General features: G+C 36.3%; 1 protein-coding gene across 2 annotated transcripts; it reads left to right on the forward strand.

Moving 5' to 3' along the window:
- Positions 1-14506: 14506 nt before the first annotated feature.
- c1h1orf210 (chromosome 1 C1orf210 homolog) lies at positions 14507-22775 on the forward strand. Of its 2 annotated transcripts, none has more exons than XM_046851544.1 (5): positions 14507-14648; positions 17001-17118; positions 19853-20261; positions 20364-20447; positions 20564-22775. In XM_046851544.1, exons 2-5 carry the CDS (start codon positions 17014-17016, stop codon positions 20962-20964), a joined length of 999 nt encoding a protein of 332 aa, XP_046707500.1. In that variant the 5' UTR covers positions 14507-14648; positions 17001-17013; the 3' UTR covers positions 20965-22775. The 2 variants fall into 2 exon arrangements, with proteins under 2 accessions (XP_046707500.1, XP_046707585.1); XM_046851629.1 differs by lacking the exon at positions 14507-14648 and adding an exon at positions 14679-15188.
- The last annotated feature ends 719 nt before the right edge of the window (positions 22776-23494 follow it).

Here is a 23494-nt window from a genome sequence, read left to right on the forward strand (position 1 = left end):
AGTGAATGTCTGTCAATGTGGCAGTCCAAGTCAGGAAAAGCAGGAACAATATGACTCTGTATGTTGTGTCTGACTGTTCACTCAAATCGACTTTAATTGCGTGGAAAAGGCCTGAGCTGCACGTGTGCCCAATCATTTATCTCCTGTTTTTCTTCAGTGAATATTAATTTTGTGCTTAGGGTGGGCGCTGATATAAGTGATTTTCTGTTTTCTTTCCGATAGCTGTTAACCTCAGATAATCACAGTTGGGGCAGACAGACATTGTTTAGTTTTTCCTGTTTTCAAGCGACCCAGAAGCTTAAGCAGGATTAATACAACATAGGTTATATGCGATGTATGCATTTTGATTTCACATGGTATGGGTTAATTCCAATGGTATTTTTAGTAACACTTACTCAAATGGACATGAGTTGCAGAATGATAGAGAGTCTCTGTAGGAAGATTAGGAAATGTATTGCATCTTGTTATCAGGGCAGCTGCAGGAGGTGTGCTGTAGACATTTAAAGATAGAAAGTCGACCCTCCTTAGGCTTTTGTTTGCAGTGTTGCATATCAGAAAAGTAAACTTGACACAGTCATAAATAACAAATCACAGTGGGGAGTTATTCCTGTTTACTGTGTATATAAAAACATTATTTTATGCGTTGTTATTATTCATAAGAGCACAGAACTTTTCTAGTGACTCTTTTTAGAAATAGCCACAAAAAAATTTTTTGGTTTTATAATGTCATGAATGTTGAGAATTTCAGTTGCATTTCTATAGTGCTTTTACAAAGCAGCCTATATGGTCAGTGCACAGTGCAAAGACAAAAACTCCTTAAGAAAACATGAAGAAGAAGCTTTTTCTCTTATATAACACAGTGTTATAAATTTATATAATAATATAAATGATATTAAATCAGAATCAGATTCAGAATCAGAAAGAGGTTTATAGCCAAGTATGTTTGCACTTACACAGATTTTGTTTTGGTGACAGAAGCTTCCAGTTTTTATTTCTATTTCTTATAAAAGAAAATGAAAATACATTAAAAGATATATATAAAAAAATACATAAATGGAATTATATTCAGTACAAACACATTTTTTAAGGATAACTTATATTGTGTCTAAAATCTTGGGATGTGCACAGGACAATATATTTGATTATAGCAACTGTTCATATGTAAATCTATAGTATCAGGTAAGATTGTCCTGTTACCCATGGGTTAGATATAAACTAAACAAACTTTTATTTGAGGAGTGCAGATCTTTAGAGTATCCATGTGGGAAACCAATAACAAGACTCTACCCAATAGACATTTCAATCAAAAGTGCTAAATAAGTTATTTTTCTGGCCTTTGCCCATTAAATATTCTGATGGAGGTTTTATGTAACTGTAGTCTGGATGTCTGTTTTTGTGTGTGTGTGTGTGTGCATGTGTGTGCGTTTGCATACAGCTGAATCAGAGTAGTAAATATTTGCAACAGGAAGCCGTTAGGGAAAGCATTTGATGCTGTGTCAATACAGACTAGGTGCTTTGAGACAGGGTGGTTGTTTCTATATAATAAAGCCGGAAAGGGGGAGGAGATTTGGCCCCCATAACTTTCCTCAGGTCTGTCGCCTATTGTCCTCAACCCTTATTTTTTCGTTACTGCAATTATCTCACATTATTGTTATGGCTTGATGATGGCTGATTCTTTTCTTTTCTTTTCTTTTCTTTTCTTTTCTTTTCTTTTCTTTTCTTTTCTTTTCTTTTCTTTTCTTTTCTTTTTTTCTCAGATAAAGTTGCATCATTATGTTTTCATGCACAGTGTGGTCACAAGATCATAAGTGCAAAGTCCATGAAAAATTATATATTATATTATATTATATAGTCCATGAGAAAGTATATTAATAATATTTATATTAAATATTAAATATTTAATTCAGAAAAATATTGACTATATTAAATAAGCTCCTCTGTGTATATTTAATCTACATCTTATCTAAAAAATATGGCATGGAGGATTTGTTGCTGTGAATTCTTCTAACGGGTTAATATTAACACACTGGTGACAAGTGCAGAAGTGTGACAGATAGTGTTTCTTAACAGTGTCATTAATGGAAAAGTTTGATTTTGTGTGAGGGTTTTAAAATGTAAAATCGACATTAAAAAATGTATGCTCTTCCCAAATGTATGATAATTGGAAGATATTTAATGAAAGATTTGTGATTTATTTAATTTATGTCAATGCAATGCACTACATTTATGATATCTCAAAAGGTTTTGATATAACATTTACATTGATCCTTGAGTGCTTGTTTAAATTAAATTAAACAATAGCAGTAACACTGTAAACACTGTATATGTGTGTATACAATATGGTTTGTACTAGCTGTGGGAATGTGTGTTAAAGTGTGCATTAAATTCCCATTTCCACCCATTGTTGTGATAGTTGGCAGGTTTCCACATGTGCCCAACACTCCTTGTGCTGCTTGGGATGTTAAAGAAAGTAAGAGCTTGAAACACATTGTCAGACTCCAGGGTTACCAGTGCTGCAGAACAAGTCCAGCATGTGACCCCAGAAGTCGCAGATGCTCTAAAAACCCTCTAATGATAACAATGAAGAGTTAAAAATAAAAGAAATGTTGCTGAAAACTATTTTTCAAGGCTCTCAAGAAAATATATCATCTCCTCAGACCATATTGAAGACCGTTTACATGAATGGCACAGACTTGAGTGACACTTAGGGAAAGCTCACACAAGTCCAGCTTCACTATAAGATTTCCACTGAAACAAATCTGTCAGTTTATTAGAACTGGCCCGGATAATTTTCCCATGCAAACATCTGCAGAATAATAAACTCAGCAGTGGACAGGAAAAGAAGATGTTTTAAAGTTTGTACTTACAGAAATGTTGCCAGATTTCCAGAGGATCTTTGACAGAATGGAGACCGGGTGAGGAAACACCATGAAGTTCCGAAAAGAGAAATTCGGAAGGATTAAGTTATTGTCATACAGTACATATTAGAAACTATGGGCAGAGATCAAAATAAGCCTCCTGATACATATATACAGTAATAGTTAGACATCATTTTAATTACAGAAAAGTCCTAATGTTGTGTCTTGAATTCAACCAGGATTTATAATTCTAAAGTATTACAGATTTTTGAGGACTAGTGTCTACACTAGGTCTGCTACAACTAATCGATAAAATAGATGATAATCGATAAAGCCATTCTTTGTCAACAAATGGCGTTATTGATTAGTTGGGAGGCTCACGTCACAGGTTAGCATGGCAACAAGATAACATAGCCATTTGCTAAACGTCAGTGAGTACAGCTCAAATGGCAGCAGGAAAAAAAAACACACTGATGTCACGGATGAAGGTGAAACATCAACACGGTAAGAAAAAAGTGAATAATCCTCATCATGTAATAATTGTATAGTTTAATGAAGTACTATTGTGTAAACTGTAAAATAGTGATGAATTCAATTAAAACGGTGCAAACAAACACTAAATCTAAAAGCTGCGTCTGGAAAGCTGCGTTTCTCCGTTCCATTCTCTCTTTATAGAATTTGTCTACTACAACAGTTAACTTATCTGTTGATTTACTGTTGATCTCATGATTTACTGCTTGTGTTCTATTTACATTTACATTTACATTTGTAGCATTTGGCAGACGCCTTATCCGGAGCGACGTACAAAAGTGCTTTGAGTCTCAGGCAATGTTCTATGTTCTATGTATATTTACTTTATGCATATATAATTTAATTGTTATACAAAATTTTATTAATTGTATATTATTAATTATATGCTTATATTTTCTCAACAAAACAAAATGTCAGTGTATTTTTTTTAGTATTGTTGTCATCTTAATTTACACAATTTACACCTGTGAGCAACAGTATGGTTTCATGCCGAGCAAGAGCACCACAGACGCCTTCGTTGCTTTGAGAATATTGATGGAGATATATAGAGAAGGTCAGAAGGAGTTGCATTGTGTGTTTTGTATGAGAAAGTCAGGTGTGTCAGAGAAGTATGTGAGGGTGGTGCAGGACATGTATGAGGACAGTGTGACAGCAGTGTGCAGTGGGAATGACAGATTAGTTCAAGGTGGAGGTTGGACTGCATCAAGGATCGGCTCTGAGCGCTTCTCTGTTTGCAGTGGTGATTGACAGGTTGACGGACGAGGTCAGACAGGAGTCTTCATGGACTTTGATGTTTACAGATGATATTGTGATTTGTGGTGAGAGTAGGGAGCAGGTTGGGAAGAGCCTGGAGAGGTGGAGATACGCGCTGTAGAGAAGGGGAATAAAAGTCAGTAGGAGTAAATGAGTTTATTAGAGGGACAGCACATGTAGGATGTTTTGGAGACAAGTTGAGGGAGGTGAGATTGAGATGGCTTGGACATGTGCAGAGGAGGTACATGGGGTATATCGGTAGGAGAATGCTGAGGATGGAGCCACCAGGAAGGAGGAAAAGAGGAAGACCAAGAAGGAGGTTCATGGATGTGATAAGGGGAAGACATGCAAGTAGTGGGTGTGAAAGAGGAAGATAGAGGACGGGGGGTATGAAGACAGATGTTCTGCTGTGGCGACCCATAATGGGAGAAGCTGAAAGAAGAAGATTTTTTTTTCTCTTTACAGAAAGAAAAATCCCCCATACACTCCTCAATATCTGGCTTTTGCATTTTTTAAGCAATTTTTATACATAAATACCCTGAATTGGGGTTTTATATAGTTATAATAAGTAAAACAGCTTCATTTCTTATTTCTTTTTTCTTTTTTTAAGCGAATAATCGGAATTAATCCTTAGTTGCAGCCCTTGTCTACAAGAACAGCATAAAGTTTTTTAGTCGTCTTGCTTTTCCCTTCCCACTACTATGCCCCTTTTTTAGGGCTTAAGGGAACTGTTAACTAAGTGGTTAAGATGTTGCACTTTAAATGTGAGTTCAAATCTCAGCACCACTAAGCTGACATTGCTGGGCCCTTGAGCAAAGCCCTTAACCTTTGACTAATCAGATGTGTAAAGGTTATTGTTGCTCTGTTTAAGGGCAAACTAAGTCTGAATGGATTTAAGAGTGTATAAAAAGAAGAATTTATGTTCACACTGTCAAAACAAAAGAAAATTGGCAGAAATATACATGCTCAGCATGCTGTTTTTTATCAACTTAATGTTTCAATGTGGAAGCCATAGGGAAATGGACAAACTATTGAAAAACTATTGAGAAACTATCGTAGCCAAAATGCAAAACAGTATTATAATGACAATAATTTAAACCATAATAAGAATGGAAGTAAGATGTTTACTTATGCAAAAATATAAAGTTTATATACTTCAACATATAATTAATATTAAGCTTTGAGGTTTGTAAACTATATATACAAAAATATTGAGTCACCTGACTTTTTCATCCATATGTGCTTCTACCCTGAATTGGTACCACAACCTTGAACACACAGAATTGTACAGGATGAATTGGGATCCTGACAGCATCCTGGGCCTTCTCCCCCTACACCAGTACTTTACTTTACTAATGTCCTTGTGGTTGAATTAATACAAATCACAGCCACACCCAAAAATCTGGTGCAGCATCTTCTTAGAAGAGTGGAGCCTTTTAATAACAGCAAATGGGGATTAAATGTGGAATGGTATGTTAAAAAAGCACATATGAATCCTATGGTCACACAAATCCTATGGTCAGGTGTCCATAAACTTTGCATAGTTTGTATAGTGAATAAGCGATCCCCACTGTCTGTCTTACAAAATAAACAACAAATTGCAGTAACCACTAAACCCCAGTATAACAAATAACTGTTACCCCAATCAAGACTCAAAGGGATAAGAATAATCTTTACACTTTAACCTGTCTTTTCTTCTCTTGAACATACCTTCTTTACTCAGAACAGTGGTAAAGCTGTGTCAAAATGCTTTGGGAACGCTTCCCTGTTGCCCACATGCTAAATCACGTGTGTAATCAGTCCAATGGGAAAGCACGACGTCACCGGTGGGGTGACGTCATGACCAGGAAGCTATAAAAGCAAATGCGACAGACATGACAGGGATAGGGCTGTGCTGCTGGATGCCCCCGTAGTTCCCACTGGTCTGTTCGCGTGTTAACCCTGATACATAAAGTTCTTCAGAACACAGCAATCTCCAGCAAGTGCCTCCTGTCATTTCCACCTTGAACCCTAGTGGACTTAGGGGGATTGGCGCCTTTTATGAGGCCTCTGGAGTAGCGCTAGGGCATTAGCCCCGCTGTTCTTAAAATGCCAAAGGCTTAAGAGACTGCCAGACATACCTCAAAGTGTCTTGCATACTGTAGATGAGGTTTTATTACCTAATTCGATTCTCCACCCGGTTCGACGGGGTACACTCCAGCTCGGGCTGGCTCTGGTATGGAACAAAAAGTAAAGTTCTCTTGAGGAAGGAGGCAATTTAGGTCCTACAGCTGGTGCTTCATGGGTCCCAAGATGGATAGGGCTATATTAAATCTGTGTCAGCTTTACTCGAATTAATCCATCCTTACCACGTTTGAGAGAGTGGAGAATGTAGTCGTTTACTAGAAGCAGTTTGAGAACTGCTGGGACTGATTGCAGCCATGTCCATCATGTTATCACTCTGCCTCCTGCACATGAGACCCCCCCAGTGGTGGTTTAGGACCCCGCATAATCAAGGTCACGTAAGCCTTGTGGTCCTTAGACATGTAGAAATAACCTGGTTCCTTGCTAAGTCCCGTGTTACAAGTTCCTCGTTGTTGTGTAGCATTAATGACAGATGCATCTTTCAAAGAATAGGGGAGAGGCGGTCATGTGTGGCCGCTCCTGCCTAGGTCCCATCTCTTGTGGCACACCCTTTGCCTGAAGATGTTGGACGTGGTTAAGTTTGCATGTCCCCTTTGGGCCTCCCTTTTTTGCCCAGTCTCTGAAGGGCTGGATACTATGGCACAGGCGTAGCCTGTACACTCTTCCCCTGTCGCTGCTCCCAGGACTTCTGGAGAGAGTTCGCCAGGATTGAGTTTGTCTCCTCTTGGTGGCCCCATGGTGGTTGGGCATACTGTGGTTGCTACCTGGTAGTCCTTCTCGAATGCCCTCCCTGGGAGCTTCCTCCAAGGAGGGATCTCCCCTCTCAGGCAGGGGCAAGCTTATTTAGCACCTGCCAGAGCCTTGGAGACTGTGGGGGCACAGCTTCTAGCCTCTAGTCTCTCCTCTATTTTGATAGAGGATATTCTCCAGTCCAGAGCTCCCTCTACGGAAGGTCATATGCGGCAAAATGGCACCTGTTTACTGGATGGTGTGAGTACCACTTGTTAGTCGCAGTTTACTGCCTGGTCGGTAATTAAATCTTTTTCAGAACAGTTTAGCGAAGGTTTGTCCTTCACTCTTAATATTATATTTCTGCCATTAAGGCTGTCATGCTTTGATGCTGAGCATTTCCTGTGTAAGAACCCGCTATCAACACATGCAAAAGCGTTTCCAAAGCGTCTCATTCCCTTAGAGAACCAGGGTTACATACATAACCTAGAGTTGGTTTCTTTTAGGGGTATCTTTGGCTGTACTGCATTTCCAGTTGACATCTATGTGACAATATATTATAATTTATAATATAACTCTATATCAGTATTTTCTAGAACAAGACAATCACAAGCCTCATTTACTTGGTGAATGTTATTACAGCAACCGCTTTTAATTTTACAACAGATGAAGAAACTTAAATAATAGTTAATTCACTGTTGGTTCACGGCATGGTGGTGGGAGCGAGGAGGAAATCCCTGTTTCGATCACAGCACGGCTTCTCAGACTTAGCATTTAATAGTATTATATACAAGCAGTGCTTTTCTCATGAAAGGAAAGACTTTTTAAATGTTTACCCTTATAAATGTGGAAGCGTGGGCTGGTTATTACAAAAGTTATTTGGTTCCTTGCTCCAGCATCAGCTCTGGCACCACTATGTATGAGTATAGGATAACTATAAGAGAATTAAGAGGCTCATGAATTCCCAGGGTTATTGATTGATATGAGAAGTGTCTCTAGATAGACAATGCAGTAACTACTGACAAAGGTATTACACAAAAATTATCTTAGAAATCCTTAGGCTATGGTAGAAATTCTTTATTTATAATTCTGTATTATCATTAAAGGGAAACATGGCTTCATGTTGTTCTACAAACTCTTATGCAGGAAGTGCAGGTTATATAAATAAACCTGTGTGAGGTGCATTTGCCTGACCGAGTTTCCTCAATCGATACCCCCAACCACTTTAACTGTTTAATACTTGTGTTTTCAGCAGCTGCAATGGCCTCTTATAATTAAAACTTATCATTACATACATAAATACAGTAACTATTAAATGTCTTAGAAAGAGACAAAAAACACATAAAGAATTACTTATTTAGTAACATTTACTTTATCATTGCAGTAGTGAGGTCAGCTTTTTGCAGGGTTGAATTCTCATCAGATGGGTTCTGTTGGATGAATGTTAACAGCTGACTCACACTTTTAATGAATACAGCTAGATCCTGTATTTCACTACAAAAAACAGCTGGTGTTTACTGGAATTAGCTGATTGGTAATGTTTTTTTGCGGAAGTAATTATGTTGAGTGGGCAGAACCCAATAAGGACCACCAGAACTGGAATGGATTACACTCGATTCAACAAGATGTTCTTGCCCTACACATGTACACCATTTTTCTATAGCCATATTATTTTAAAAGGTTATTTTAGATTTAATGCAGTTTAGTGTGAAAGGAATTAAGATCATTTGTATGTATTTTTGAATCAGAATTGTAGTAAGGCTTGTGTGAGATTTATAAAAATACTTTTAAAAAAAATCAAAGATTTTCTATAGCAGAAAATGTTTTCAATATGTAATTAGACAACAGTAAATGTTATTATACAATAAAAAAATGTTGCCCTTAAGAGCTATGAAGTAACTTGTGAAAAATGTAAAAAAAAAAAACAACCTTTAAAGCTTTTTTTTTATATCTGTGATAGAAATATATTAAACCAATTAGTGACAACAAAGACAGTAAAAATGAAATGGATGTGGATGAACAAAAAACATGCAACAGGTCATATGCTACAAATAACCTTCAACCTTGAATGTACCTTCCTGTTTCCTGTGGCCACGTGTGCATTATCTTCTCCCCTGTTGCTTCTTTTAGGCTGAATATTTCATTTCACTGTCACTGCTAATGAGACATTTTAGTGCATTATAAACCAAGAACTGATAAAAAAAAATGGGTGTCTGTAATTTTGTTTTTTTACACGAGGGGAAAACCACATAAAGAGAGAGAGTTAAACTTTAGGCGCTTTGATGAAAAGCAGCTGTTGAAAAAGAGTTGTGGAGATTCGGTGCAGGAAGCAGTGCCACGGGACCATATGGCCACGGGACGATATGTGACCAGGAAGCAAGCCAATCAGGAATCAAACAGCAGGCGAGGAGAAACAGGAAAACTGCTGGTCTCCTGTCTGCTAAGAGTGTTTGCTCAGCCAGCTACCTCTCTTTCCCATGAGGTTCTGCTGGATCACAGTTTGACTAGTGAATACTTACCCTTTACTAAACCAGGATTCAAAAAGGAGAGGAAAAAACTGTTTAGTGGGCAGATTTGTTTAGACACTCTGATGACCTGCACACAGCATGGCATAAATACAACACAGTCATAACAGTCTAGATTTTATAATTGAAATTCACTATTACATAACTATAGCTTATAATTTTGCATTCTTCATGCACACATTTAATATCAAATCTGTTGCCTAGGAACAGAAAATGATGCATACAACTAAGTACAACTGTGTTTACTAGCATTTCTTCGACTCCCCTGAGTTTGCATGCAATTTCAGGTTCGTTGTTTTTTTTTTCTTGTGTTCACACACTCAGCATGGCCAAATTAAACATTCTCCTGATATAAACCAATGATTATCATATCCTTTGGACAGATCACTTCTCTTTTACTTAGAAACCAGACTTAGCAATTCCCATTGCAAAAGGAAACAAGAGTTTTTTTAAACACTTGTTGGGAGCCAGAAAAAAAAATACTCAAATAAGACCGCCTAAGGAAGCATGGATATGTAAGAAATTGCTGTGTGAATGCAGTACTGTTCAAATGTTATACGACTTATACTATATTTTTACTTATCTATATATATTTTTTTAATATACTTATACTATATAACTATATTTTTAAATAATGAAATGTTTATGAGAAATACATTTGTTTCAGGCAACATGTTTGCATCCTTTTTTTTTTACACTTACTTAAATTTATGCAGTTCAATATCCTGGTTTGGTAATGTTCAGATTAGTTTCACTGCAATTGTGGCCACTGAATATGAGTCAGACAGGTAGCATGTACTTTATTTCACTTATGATATGCTTTATAAATGTGAAAACATTGACTGTAGAAATTCTAACATACCTGCTTTAGGGTTCCTGGTTTTAATGCTGGTCTCAGGTTACTGTTATTTTACTTATGTTTCCCCAAGTCCACATGGGTTCTCTGGGTTGTCCAGTTTCCTCCTACCTCATTAGAGCATGCTGGTAGGTGGTTTTACTATGACAAATAGTCCTTAGGTGTGAATGATTATGCAAAAAGTGTGTGTGTGTGTGTGTGTGTGTGTGTGTGTGTGTGTGTGTGTGTGTGTGTGTGTAATGACCTGCAACCCTATGCTCCCAATACAGGTAAAAAAAAAATGTTTTTATTATTATTATTATGATTAATATGCATGTCATTACATTTTTTCAAAAAAGCAAAACAAATTTCCTTCACACTGTGATAGCTGATTGGTTACACAAGCTAAATAAAAATGTACTGTTCTACTTGTGATACCAAATTTTGTGTGTGTGTGTGTGTGTGTGTGTGTGTGTGTGTGTGTGTGTGTGTGTGTGTGTGTGTGTGTGTATTTTGTGTGCTCAATAAAATGAGGCTACAGATGCTCTTGACTGCATTTACAGCAGTGTAGTGTAGCAGCCAAGCATGAATTCCTTGACCAGTTCATCTGCATCTGTCAGAAGACAAATCATCCATTGTTTTCGACCTCATGTTGTTTTTTCCCCTTTAAGACCATGAAGCCACTGCAGATGGTAAAGGATTTTCTTTCTCCTTCCTCTTATCTCAATTTTTCACACACACACACACACACACACACACACACACACACACACACACACACACACACAGAGAGACACAGAGAGAGACAGAGCTGATGTTTACAGACATATCTCCAGATTAATCTGGAGGCACCATAATGGCGCCAAAACATTGAGTCGTACAGGAAATGACCCTATTGTTTTCATGGTCTCTTCTTTACCCCTGCTCCTTCGACTCAGTTAACACCCGAAGTAGCACTGCATAGTTTTCTAGTTGCAAAATGCACTGAGTATCTAAAAAGTCTATACATACCAAAGAAAGGACATATGACAAATCCAACATTAAAAATGTCAGATGTTTTTTCACTATTCAAGTGGCATAATAAGTAACAAAATGCAAGTAAAAACAAATAGAAATAGTTTATGGGAAAATAGAACCTGTTGTGTAAGTGTACAAACCTTGTATTAATGGTTCATGTGCTCAGGATCAACCTCATTAAAGTCATTAAATTGTCCAAAAGTAATTAGCCTTTAACCTGGATCTGATATGACTTGGATTAACCATAACCATAACCATAACCATAACCATAAGCATAACCATGATAAAGTTTAATTTGTCTACTGAAGCTATGGTCTGTGAACAATATACAAATCATTAGAGGGACATTATTTAAAACAGGATGTCCCTCTAAAATGTTATGTGAGGACAAGGCGAAAACATACCAGGAATTCTGCTGAGACCTGTGGTAACATTAAATGGGCCACAGGAATATCTGCCAAGTACGGGGTCACTCCCTGAATGTGACAATAATCTTTGTGTTCTTCACATGTTTGGGCTTTGGGGTAGGGTGTCTAGACGGAAACCCTTTCTCATTAAAATCAAGGTCAACATTTTTGGAACTTTCTGGCCAAGTTTTTAAAAAAAAGAAAGGAGCTTACCACCTAAAGAACACCATAAAAATGGTGAAGCATATTTTAATGGCGTAATGGCGGCATCATTCTAAGGAGGATGCATCTTTTCAACTGGGATATTGTCAAGATAGATAAAAATCACACTTTGCTTCAAATAATATATTTATGTGTATAAAGCCTCGGTTAGCCAGCTGAATATTAAAAAAAAATTAATTTCATGCACAATATTGACCAAAGCACGAATCCAAGAAATCAAAAACCTGTGGAATGACTTGAAGAAGGGAGATCTTCTTATACACTTATGAAAGCTATGGCTGCTATATCACAATAAAGGTGTATTGTTATACATCTTCCGGTATGCTTGTATACAGCCTTACTTAGCACATGGACACGAGTAAACACCGACAGAGAGAGTAGTTTGCTATATATACTATTTGTTGTCATATAATGCTATAAAACATCAAAAACAAAAAACAACTGAGACAACATAAGCTTCGCATGAAGGATCATGAACAATAACAACCATGGAGAGCCAGCTGCAAGACAAAGAATGGAGTAAATGGTGAGACTTATATACATCTGCTAAGTACAAGATGACGTGATTTAGGTCACATGGCATGTGAGTGTTCAGCGACTGATAAAAACTGTCAAAGGTCATAATCTTGACATTTTCTTAATGACAAACAATTCAGTTGGTGTCATGGTTTTAAGTTTAATAATCGAAGTGGTATAAATCACTTTTTTGGCAGAGATGACTGACAATAAATACAGTTTCTTCTTGTGACTGTAGAGTTCTACACTTCTAAGCCAATGTGTATTGTATGATATCTTGATTTATGAATAATCACTAATACCTAAAAAGATTTCCTAAAAAAAAAGTAAAATGAGACATTAATAAATGAAAAAAAGTGTTCATATCTGTCTGACTTACATTTAGTAGCTACAAAAATAGTAATTTATTTGTTCTGATATGTTACAAATATTTAAGTTTGTTGTATCAGTGATGGATGTTTATGGTATTAGACTGAAAGGTTATGACCAAATATCTAATAATAACTTAATAATATTTCAACTATTAATTTTGAGTAATGAATTGGTATTATGTACTATGATCAATGGCACAAGTTAAAAAAAGTATATAGGTTATATGGACATAAGTACAGGTGTAGCTAGCTTTTCCCAAAACTTTTACCACAAGCTTGGAGGCACACAACAGTAAACGATTTATTCTGATGCACTAGCATTAAACATGCCTTTATTTGAACATAAGTTCCATGGTGATATGGTTTACATGGGATGGAGTGGAAGATCTTGAGTGGCCTTCTTGAGTGCTGACCTCAACCTTATTGAATATTAGTATTAAGTATGAATTGGAAGACTGACTGCACCCCTGCAAACTTTTGTCCATATGGTGTATACAGACACAGACACACACAGACACAGACACACACAGACACACACACACACACACACACACACACACACACACACACACACACACACACACACACAAAACAGACTTTCAATGCATTCATGATTTTTAATTTCATATGGCTCTGCTGGGTCCATGCCATGTTTCCTCTATGAACCAAACATAGTAGGCAAAAAGGTTTAAACAAATATTTTAAAGTAGCAGTTCTGTCATCTGTCCTTGTTATTTATACTTCGGAAAATTGTGTTTACTCTATTAGCGGCTTTACCAAATACATGAAGGGAAAAAAATGAAAGTGTAAATAATCCACCTCATTCTGTTAATGGTCAGGTGTCCCTATGTCAATGAAGCGGGTTGAAAAATATCAACCGAAGGAGATCAAATCCATGATGTGTTTCATTCTGTGTAATCACCGGACACTGTTACTATTAAATCAAAATAAATCAACAGTCTGTCTGTAAAGTAATCAGCCCAAGCATTGTTTCTCTATTCTGTTATATGTATTTAAATTAGTGTTGTTGTGCTATCTTTTTATAAATGTCCAAGAAAAAATCTTCTTAAATACATTTGTTAAAAACAAATAATGTGGTGTTCCAAAAATTATTAAATACTTATTTAGTTTTAAGCAGGGTAACCTAGGAGGGTACATAAATCCTAGGTTTGCTGCTCAGGTTTTGTGTTTTTAAGAAAACCTTATATAACCTTCAATTCTGTAACAGAGTTCGAGAACTTGACTTGACTTTCCGCTTCATTTCCATCAAAGCAGGTGTAGTCATTTCCAAGCATGAAAATAACCACTGAACAGGAAGAGTGAAGAGCATGTCAGCCAAATTACCGTAGCAATAAACCACCATTATAGCATGCATGTTTACACCTTCGAGAAAAAATGATGTACATCCTAAATTACACTTTGCATAGCACTTTGATCTAATGTTGAAGAAAATCAAAGGTGTTTCCATGAGGTTTAAATGACAAGTGAGAGTTCTGACATAATGTGATGTCTAACATATGAATCATTTTTGTGAGGGTCTAGAAACCCTTTTAGAGCTGAATGTGGTTATTTTGTTACTCATTAACTTATACCTCAGGTGACTAGTTAAAGGCACACCTCGAGCAACCTTTGCACAACATGCCTCCATTTTATTTCTTCGGAAATATCCAACTAAATGGACTTGTCCGAGTGTTAAAAATGTGATTGTTGACATTTTTCCTATTTGTTATATTTAAAGAGACTGTAGGACCAACGTTCAGGTAGGCAGCTCTTTTATATAGTTGTATTTACCTGTTAACTGATAAATGGTGAATAATAAATGGTGCTTTATTCGATATTTAAATAAGTATCTTTTACATATTAATACACCGTCTTTTTCCTTTTAACTACTAATCATAATTCATTCAATGAATACGAAGTTTGTATGTACTGTAAAATGTTAAGTAAGATAATCGACTTATTAAAAACCCTGACAACATGATGCAGGATCTCATTGTATTTTCTCATTGATTTTAACCTGCTCAAGCGTAAATTGATAAGACTGCTGAATTGGTTTGAAGTGACGGTATCACGTGTCTCACTGTATGCTGTTGTTACTCATTATGTGTTAACTATAAACACGATATGCTCAGTTTAACCAACTACTCACTAGGAGAGCTGGATTCTAATCTGGAGTTTAATAACAAGGCATATGGAAACTGGTTTACACTTATTCTGCTGGGTGTATGGACAGAATTTGTGGTATTTCCTGAATAGAAGAATTTGATGTTCTTCGCTGTGTACGGTGGAGGTGGTAAAAGGTAGGGGTCATGATTATTTTTCACCTGTAGTGTTGCTATGTGGTAAACATGATAGAGACAAGAAACAACAGAACCTCTTTAGGAGATCTCACCAATTTAGAGTGACAATGACATCGCAAAGTCCCCAATATGAACAATATAATCAGTATTGAGAGACTATTGATTAAAGCCAAGACTGCAGGAATTTCACTTGGGGGAAGGGCGATAAACTTGCTGAGTGCTGGAGAGGAGGTCAAGTGAAGGACTTTGTTATGTTGTTTGATCTAAGATGATCTAAGAGCTAATGTGTGTAAAAAAGCACTATTAGTTTGTTCAGGAGATGATATACTGAGATTACGGCGCTATTTGATTACAGTTGATCAAATAGTGCTTTCAGTCAGTGTTCCAACACTGGCAAAACCTAGTGGTCCTCATTTCTGATCATTGCATTTAAGATCTGCCAAGTTTATTTATGGCAAACTGCATTGTGAGACGGACTTTCCTAATCAAAAAACAAATGCAAAAAACACAAGGATACTCCTACACACAGGCACAACCATGCACACATGGCAGTGTTTTGGACCAAGCGTGTTTGTTGTGTTGAGGAAATCTTTAGGCAGGAAGATAAAAGTGAGCTCCTGACAAGTGTTTACAGCCAACATGCTGACATTGAATAGTGAGAGAAAAAGAGAGGAAAGGCCCTACAAACACAAGCAGAGATTGTGAACAATGGCTTCTTGGCTAAGAGAAGAAAGAGGGGAAGAACATTACAATATGCACTGGTGTGAACTCTAACACTACTAAGCCTTTATAATTTTTTCCCCAATAATGAACTGTACATAACATACAAAATGCATAGTATGCAGCTGATTTGCCTAATCAGACAACTATCTATATAAACATTGCACTCAACCTAACTAGAGGGACTATATATATATATATACAGTATATACATCCAGTCTTGCCTGACGAATTGATGCCCGATTACATGATGCCATGCATGTATGCAACTAATATTACACTATGCAAAATACATTATAGTTTAAAGACTGTACACTATAACTGATAGACATATCTTCCTGGAGCTTGCTTTGTGCACAAAGACAAAGACATGGTTGGGTCTTCTGGTTCAAGTAAAGAGAAAATTTAATGGCACTGCAACCAAAAGCATCCTATTCAGGCATCCTATACAATCCTATATCTCCAACTTTGTGCTAACAGTTAGGGGAAGATATATATATATATATATATATATATATATATATATATATATATATATATATATATATACAGTATATACAGTATATATACTATCTGTAAATACTTGAACTATTTTATTAAATCAAATGGAATGTTGCTCAATCCATATTTTATGAAGACCACTGGATAAAGAAAACGGTATTCTCTCATTCTTTTTTCCTCATAATTTGTGCAATTAACATTTGTTCTTATTATTATTATGTTTTAGTATCATTAAAAAATTTAACTAAGAGATTATGTATTTTTGTATGATTGTATTTTAAGTAAATTATTGACTGAAATGTAAATGGTTAGTTAAAAAGCAAATCATTACAATGTTTTTATATTGTTATGCCAGTAGTATGGATGCTAGTTAATCATATTTTGTGTTTACAACCATGTTACTCAACCTTGCAATAAACATTGCCTGCATAACCTTATAAAAAATTATACCTTTCCATGATATAGATGCTTTAAATATTAAAATGCACGTTTTTTATTATAAAAACACCAGACTGGTCTAGGAAAATAGACCCTTTTAGATATCTCACTAATCAGCTTTAAAGATCTTATAATGCTATTTTACTTCAACAGGAAACAGTAGAGGATGTGCTCTGTGGCTTGTACACTGTGTTTGCTCTTCAGTCTCTGGGCCTCTAGTTTATGCCACACACTTATAACTGTGGGACCCTGTGTGGGTGATACGGAGAAGGTGAGTGGAAAAACAGCTTTCCAATTCCCCCTTTTACTCACAATCCATGAAAATCTTGACCACATTAGTAACATCCTGTTTGCATTCATGGGTTTCCTGTTTTTAACAGCAGGCATTAGCTGCATTGTGGGCAGCCTGAGAAAAGTGTAGTATGCAAGGAAGAAAAAAAAACAAAAAAACAAAATAGAAACAAAATGATGACATGAGCCAAAAGTAAAACTGTATAAAAAAGTCTGGGCAATTAAAAAATATTTAATAAATGATGTCTTGAATGTTGGAGTTATTGGTTTGCAAACACCGATTACATAATTAACCTGGTTTTAAGTGGTTCAGCTGTCATGCTGCAATACAGTCATGGTCGACACGGTTAGTGCAGATACAGTGTTATGTAATAGGGAATTTTTTTTCAGCAATCTCCAAAATAAATAATAACAATAAACTCACCATTATAGCACCTGAACAAATGCAGTGTCAAGATTGCACTATTTTTAACTACCACTTTATCATTATCTAATATATATATATATATATATATATATATATATATATATATATATATATATATATATATACAGTGAGGAAAAGAGGAAAATAAGTTTTTGAACACCCTGCTATTTCGCAAGTTCTCCCACTTAGAAATCATGGAGGGGTCTGAAATTGTCATCGTAGGTGCATGTCCACTGTGGGAGACATAATCTAAAAAATAAAATCCAGAAATCACAATGTATAATTTTTTAACTATTTATTTGTATGATACAGCTGCAGATAAGTATTTGAACACCTGAGAAAGTCAATGTTAATATTTGGAACAGTAGCCTTTGTTTGCAATTACAGAGGTCAAACGTTTCCTGTAGTTTTTCACCAGGTTTGCACACACTGCAGGAGGGATTTTGGCCCACTTCTCCACACAGATCTTCTCTAGATCAGTCAGGTTTCTGGCCTGTCATTGAGAAACACAGAGTTTGAGCTCCCTCCAAAGATTCTCTATTGGATTTAGGTCTGGAGACTGGCTAGGCCACGCCAGAACCTTGATATGCTTCTTACAGAGCCACTCCTTGGTTATCCTGGCTGTGTGCTTCGGGTCATTGTCATGTTGGAAGACCCAGCCTCGACCCATCTTCAATGTTCTAACTGAGGGAAGGAGGTTGTTCCCCAAAATCTCGCAATACATGGCCCCGGTCATCCTCTCCTTAATACAGTGCAGTCGCCCTGTCCCATGTGCAGAAAAACATCCCTAAAGCATGATGCTACCACCCCCATGCTTCACAGTAGGAATGGTGTTCTTGGGATGGTACTCATCATTCTTCTTTCTCCAAACACGTTTAGTGGAATTATGACCCAAAAGTTCTATTTTGGTCTCATCTGACCACATGACTTTCTCCCATGACTCCTCTGGATCATCCAAATGGTCATTGGCAAACTTAAGACGTGCCTGGACATGTGCTGGTTTAAGCAGGGGAACCTTCCGTGCCATGCATTATTTCAAACCATGACGTCTTCGTGTATTACCAACAGTAACCATGGAAACGGTGGTCCCAGCTCTCTTCAGGTCATTGACCAGCTCCTCCTGTGTAGTTCTGGGCTGATTTCTCACCTTCCTTAGGATCATTGAGACCCCACGGTGAGATCTTGCATGGAGCCCCAGTCCGAGGAGATTGACAGTCATGTTTAGCTTCTTCCATTTTCTAATGATTACTCCAACAGTGGACCTTTTTTCACCAAGCTGCTTGGCAATTTCCCCGTAGCCCTTTCCAGCCTTGTGGAGGTGTACAATTTTGTCTCTAGTGTCTTTGGACAGCTCTTTGGTCTTGGCCATGTTAGTAGTTGGATTCTTACTGATTGTATGGGGTGGACAGGTGTCTTTATGCAGCTAACGACCTCAAACAGGTGCATCTAATTTAGGATAATAAATGTAGTGGAGGTGGACATTTTAAAGGCAGACTAACAGGTCTTTGAGGGTCAGAATTCTAGCTGATAGACAGGTGTTCAAATACTTTTTTGCAGCTGTATCAAACAAATAATTAGTTCAAAAATCATATATTGTGATTTCTGGATTTTTTTTTTTTAGATTATGTCTCTAACAGTGGACATGCACCTACGATGACAATTTCAGACCCCTCCATGATTTCTAAGTGGGAGAACTTGCAAAATAGCAGGGTGTTCAAATACTTATTTTCCTCACTGTATATATATATATATATATATATATATATATATATATATATATATATATATATATATATATATATATATATATTTTTTTTTTTTCATTTTACAGTCTTAGTTCATTTGCACAATTTCCTGAGCGGCCAATCAGGTTTACATTTCACTGCAAGTTGTGTTCTGTATATAATTATGTTTTTGACAAATAAAAATCTTGCATCTTGAAATCTTGGAAGCCACACTGAGCTAGTTAGCTATATATGAGATGGTAATCATGATGGCTTTTATGACTGTATTAGCATGAAGGTTGAATCTTTGAAACTGATCTGTTTGTTTTGAGTGAAAACATAAAGAAGAAAAAGAGCTCAAGGAAGGGCTAAAGGAAGGAAATATTAAGGAAAAAAAACATTGGGAGTAATGCAGAAAACTACAAATAGACTAATTTTATTAATGAGAAAAGATTATTTTAAAAAAAAGGTTGAATTGAAATACTGATTTTTCTAATATTTTTGCAGTACAAAGTCCAATCAAACCCTACAACCAATCTTCATGACCATTGTTATCTTCTCAGGCTACCTTAGATTGCAGCAGACGTAATTTGACATCTGTACCTCAGCAAATATGGCCAAACGTGACTGAGCTGGACCTCTCTGAGAACCACCTAAAAATATTACCCACAAAAGCCCTGAAAAAGTTGAGGCATTTTGACCATTTGATTAAGCTCAATTTATCAGGGAATTACCTCCCCCTGCTGGCAAAGCAGCACTTCCACCACGTTCCCTCTCTGAAAATACTGGACCTCACTGGATGCAAGTTGGCTGCAGTTGAGCCCGGTGCTCTTCTCAGCCTCCCCAGACTGCAAAAGCTGTTTCTCGATAACAATGATCTACAAATTGTTGAGGCTGTAGCTCGTGCTAGCAATCTTCAAGTAATTGACAGAACCCAAGACTTTGATAGATCGGAGAGAAATTCTGGTGATGGTATGTTTTTTTTCTTGTGCAGTTTATTTTTAGCATGTTTTTGAGACAATTTCAGACTTTTTGAGGTAAAGTGTAATTATATTTGTAATTCTATTGCTTCAGTCCTCAGCATGGACAATCACAGTCTATTCCTACGCAAACTGCTCTCAGAAAACTTGCAGACCTCCAAACCCAACAACAGAACAGGTTTGAATTATAGTATGAATTCATATTTAATATTAATAATATAGTACATTTTGCATAATTGTTCTGAAAAAGAACTACAGAGTAATCTCTTTTTTCATCTTGTCCTTATTGTCCAGGGTCAGAAGCGAACGATGGAAAAGGGTCTTCACACAGTATGACCTGGCAGTACCTTGTGGCAGCTCTGGTGACAGCCATCAGTCTTTCTGTGCTCATTGCCGTCGGGGCAAAGTGTAAACTCTTCCATAGGTATTTAGCCAGCTACAGGCACGCAAGGCTCAGAGAGGGGGATAGGGCGAGTCAATATGACTCTGCTAATTTTGAGGTGGGATTTTCAACATCCCAAATTCGGCCCAACATCCATAACTCAGATATGGCTAATGGGAACAGAGAGGATGATGATGATGGATTTATTGAAGACAATTATATTCCAGCAAGTGAGAGAGAAAGAGCAGCACGAGAAGCTGAACACTGGCAGGAGGATGATGATGATGATATAGAAGAGTTCAGTATTGCATAAACAAAAACATGAGCTTAGTGTGACATCTGTGTGGGACTGTTATTTTTAAATCCTATTCTCACTTGCTCCAGAAAGAATCCTGCCTGTTCTTGCAGATAATATTGCTTCCACTTGCACACAAAATTGTCTAAGGAACTTATATAAATATAATCAAATAAGTTTAGGGATAAACCAGTTACTGATGATGAATGAATGAAAGCAAAAACTACTTTCGGTGTCCAATAAGTCACATATCTGACCTCCCACTTCCAACCACAACAAATTAGAAATGTTTGTCAGATGCCTCAGCAGTACATTCCCCGTGCATCCCTTTAGCATCAGGGTTTCTATCATCAGATGAAAAATTATAACTTGCACTATGACTTGATTAATTTACAAATGACCTTTTTAAAACATCTATTTAAATGATTTTCATACTTCAATACATTTATATTTTGTTTAACGATTTAATGAAATACACTCCATTTTTTTCATGTTTGATCATTTTTTTTATTCAAAATGAATAAAAAGAATGCTGACCACTGTAAGTCCTTTCGCAATGTCTTTGAAGCATAGCCAGGGAAATCACAACTGCAATTATAAACGATATTTTTTTCTAGTTATTAAACTAATTTTTCTTAGGCATGGTCACAAAAAATAAAAAAAATAAATAGATTGAAAATTATACATTTCAGCATCATAAATTCATGCAATATTCCCTATAAGTTTATTTCTAATAAACAAGCCAGTGGCAACAATTGCAAGGAAAAACTTCCTGAGATGGTATAAGGAAGAAACCTCATGTGGAACCAGACCCAATGGAACCCTATCCTCATCTGGGTGACACTAAATGTCCATTCATTATAGTTCCATCATCATTAAGGTCCTGTTAGGTGCAAAACTATAAGTGGTACCTTATAAGTGGTAGAGGAGAAGTGGTAGCTCAGTGGTTAAGATGTTGGATTTCTGATCAGAAGCTGATCAAATCACAGCACAATTAATCTGCCATTGCTGGGCCCCTAAGCAATGCCCTTAACCCTCAAATTCTTGTATGAATGAGATAAATGTAAGTCGCTCTGGATAAGGGCATCTCCCAAATGCCAGAAATGTAAATGTAATACTGTTGCAATGCAGCCCTAAGTCACTGTAGGATTATATTGATTATAGAGTGAAACACTACAGCAGAATAATATAGTGTGTGTGAAAAAGCATGGTGACCATAATCATGTCATCACTGTGAGCAAACTTATTATTCAACATGACAAAGCATGACTCCTTTAGTAGTCTATAACAGAAACTGAAAGTGATATAATGATGTGCATCTAAAATGGGTCTGGCAGTGTTACAAGGAGGATCCAAGTCTATATCACCTCATGTTAAAGCTCTAATGTTTATGCAAGTGAAGATTAGACCAGAACAAAATCCATCTTTGTGGACAGTCTAATACAGAACTGTGTCTAAATAAGTCAGGATTAAGCCTTCACAGTTACTTGCTGGATTTGACCTGATACTTAATTTGAATGGTTTAATCAAACACATTTTTAAATTATGAGTGGAATATCTGAATCCTATCTAAATCCTAAATCCTACATACTATTTGAGTGTGTTCAAACAGGAAATTTAGTTTTACAGTTTAAATGGTGTTTTTACAAAAAAAGGTTTAAGAACCTCTGGGCTAAGCAATAGATTACGTCCAACCCAGTAAATAATTTTAATTTAGCACTGCATTTCCATGAAAAATTACTATTTTTTGAAGATGTTGGTACAAAGACTGTTTAATAATTTATTTTCTGATGTTCTATACTTTAATAAACCTTACAACATTTCTCCAACACTTTTACTTGTAGTAACATCAGCATTTTGTTTCATGTTCAGCATCAAGTGTTATTTTTTTTCCAAACACTATATACACAAAGTGCTAATGCTGTTGTATAGCAAACTATATATACGCATTTATTTGATAAAATTTCACTTTAAACTTCAGTGTTCTTTAAAAAGACACGTTTGTCTAGTTGGCACACTTCAGATTATGAGAAACAGAAGACAGGAAATGTTACTCTATAGTTAGATGTCACATGACACACTGTGGTCACTTTCACTATAACGTACTTTACAAAGCCGCCTCTTTTGAACCAAACTGTTTATATGAATCAAGCTAAGAAATTTCCAAAATGTCTGATAAGCTTCAGACAGTCTTTGCAATTTATTAGAGGCACAATACCAATTTGACACTCAAAGCAAATATATTATATTAAATTGTTATTTATTTTTCCAATGCATTTACAATAATAATAATAATAATAATTTGTGCAGTATTTGGTAAAAGAATAATGTATTTATGAACTAAATTTGGGCATTTTTTTATTTATCATTACTCGATTAGGTTTTAAGATGTTAAAGCGGGAAATATGTTGTTCATATGTAATAATAGTAATACCAATATGACTTATTAAACTAGCTAATATCCTATTAATTGCTTGTAGTTGACAACTGTTGGTAGCATATCACTTATTTACTAAATTGAAAGCTTGTATGTACCAATGCACAGACA

The sequence above is a fragment of the Silurus meridionalis genome, chromosome 1, assembly GCF_014805685.1.
Source record: "Silurus meridionalis isolate SWU-2019-XX chromosome 1, ASM1480568v1, whole genome shotgun sequence".
Taxonomy (NCBI): Eukaryota; Metazoa; Chordata; class Actinopteri; order Siluriformes; family Siluridae; genus Silurus; species Silurus meridionalis.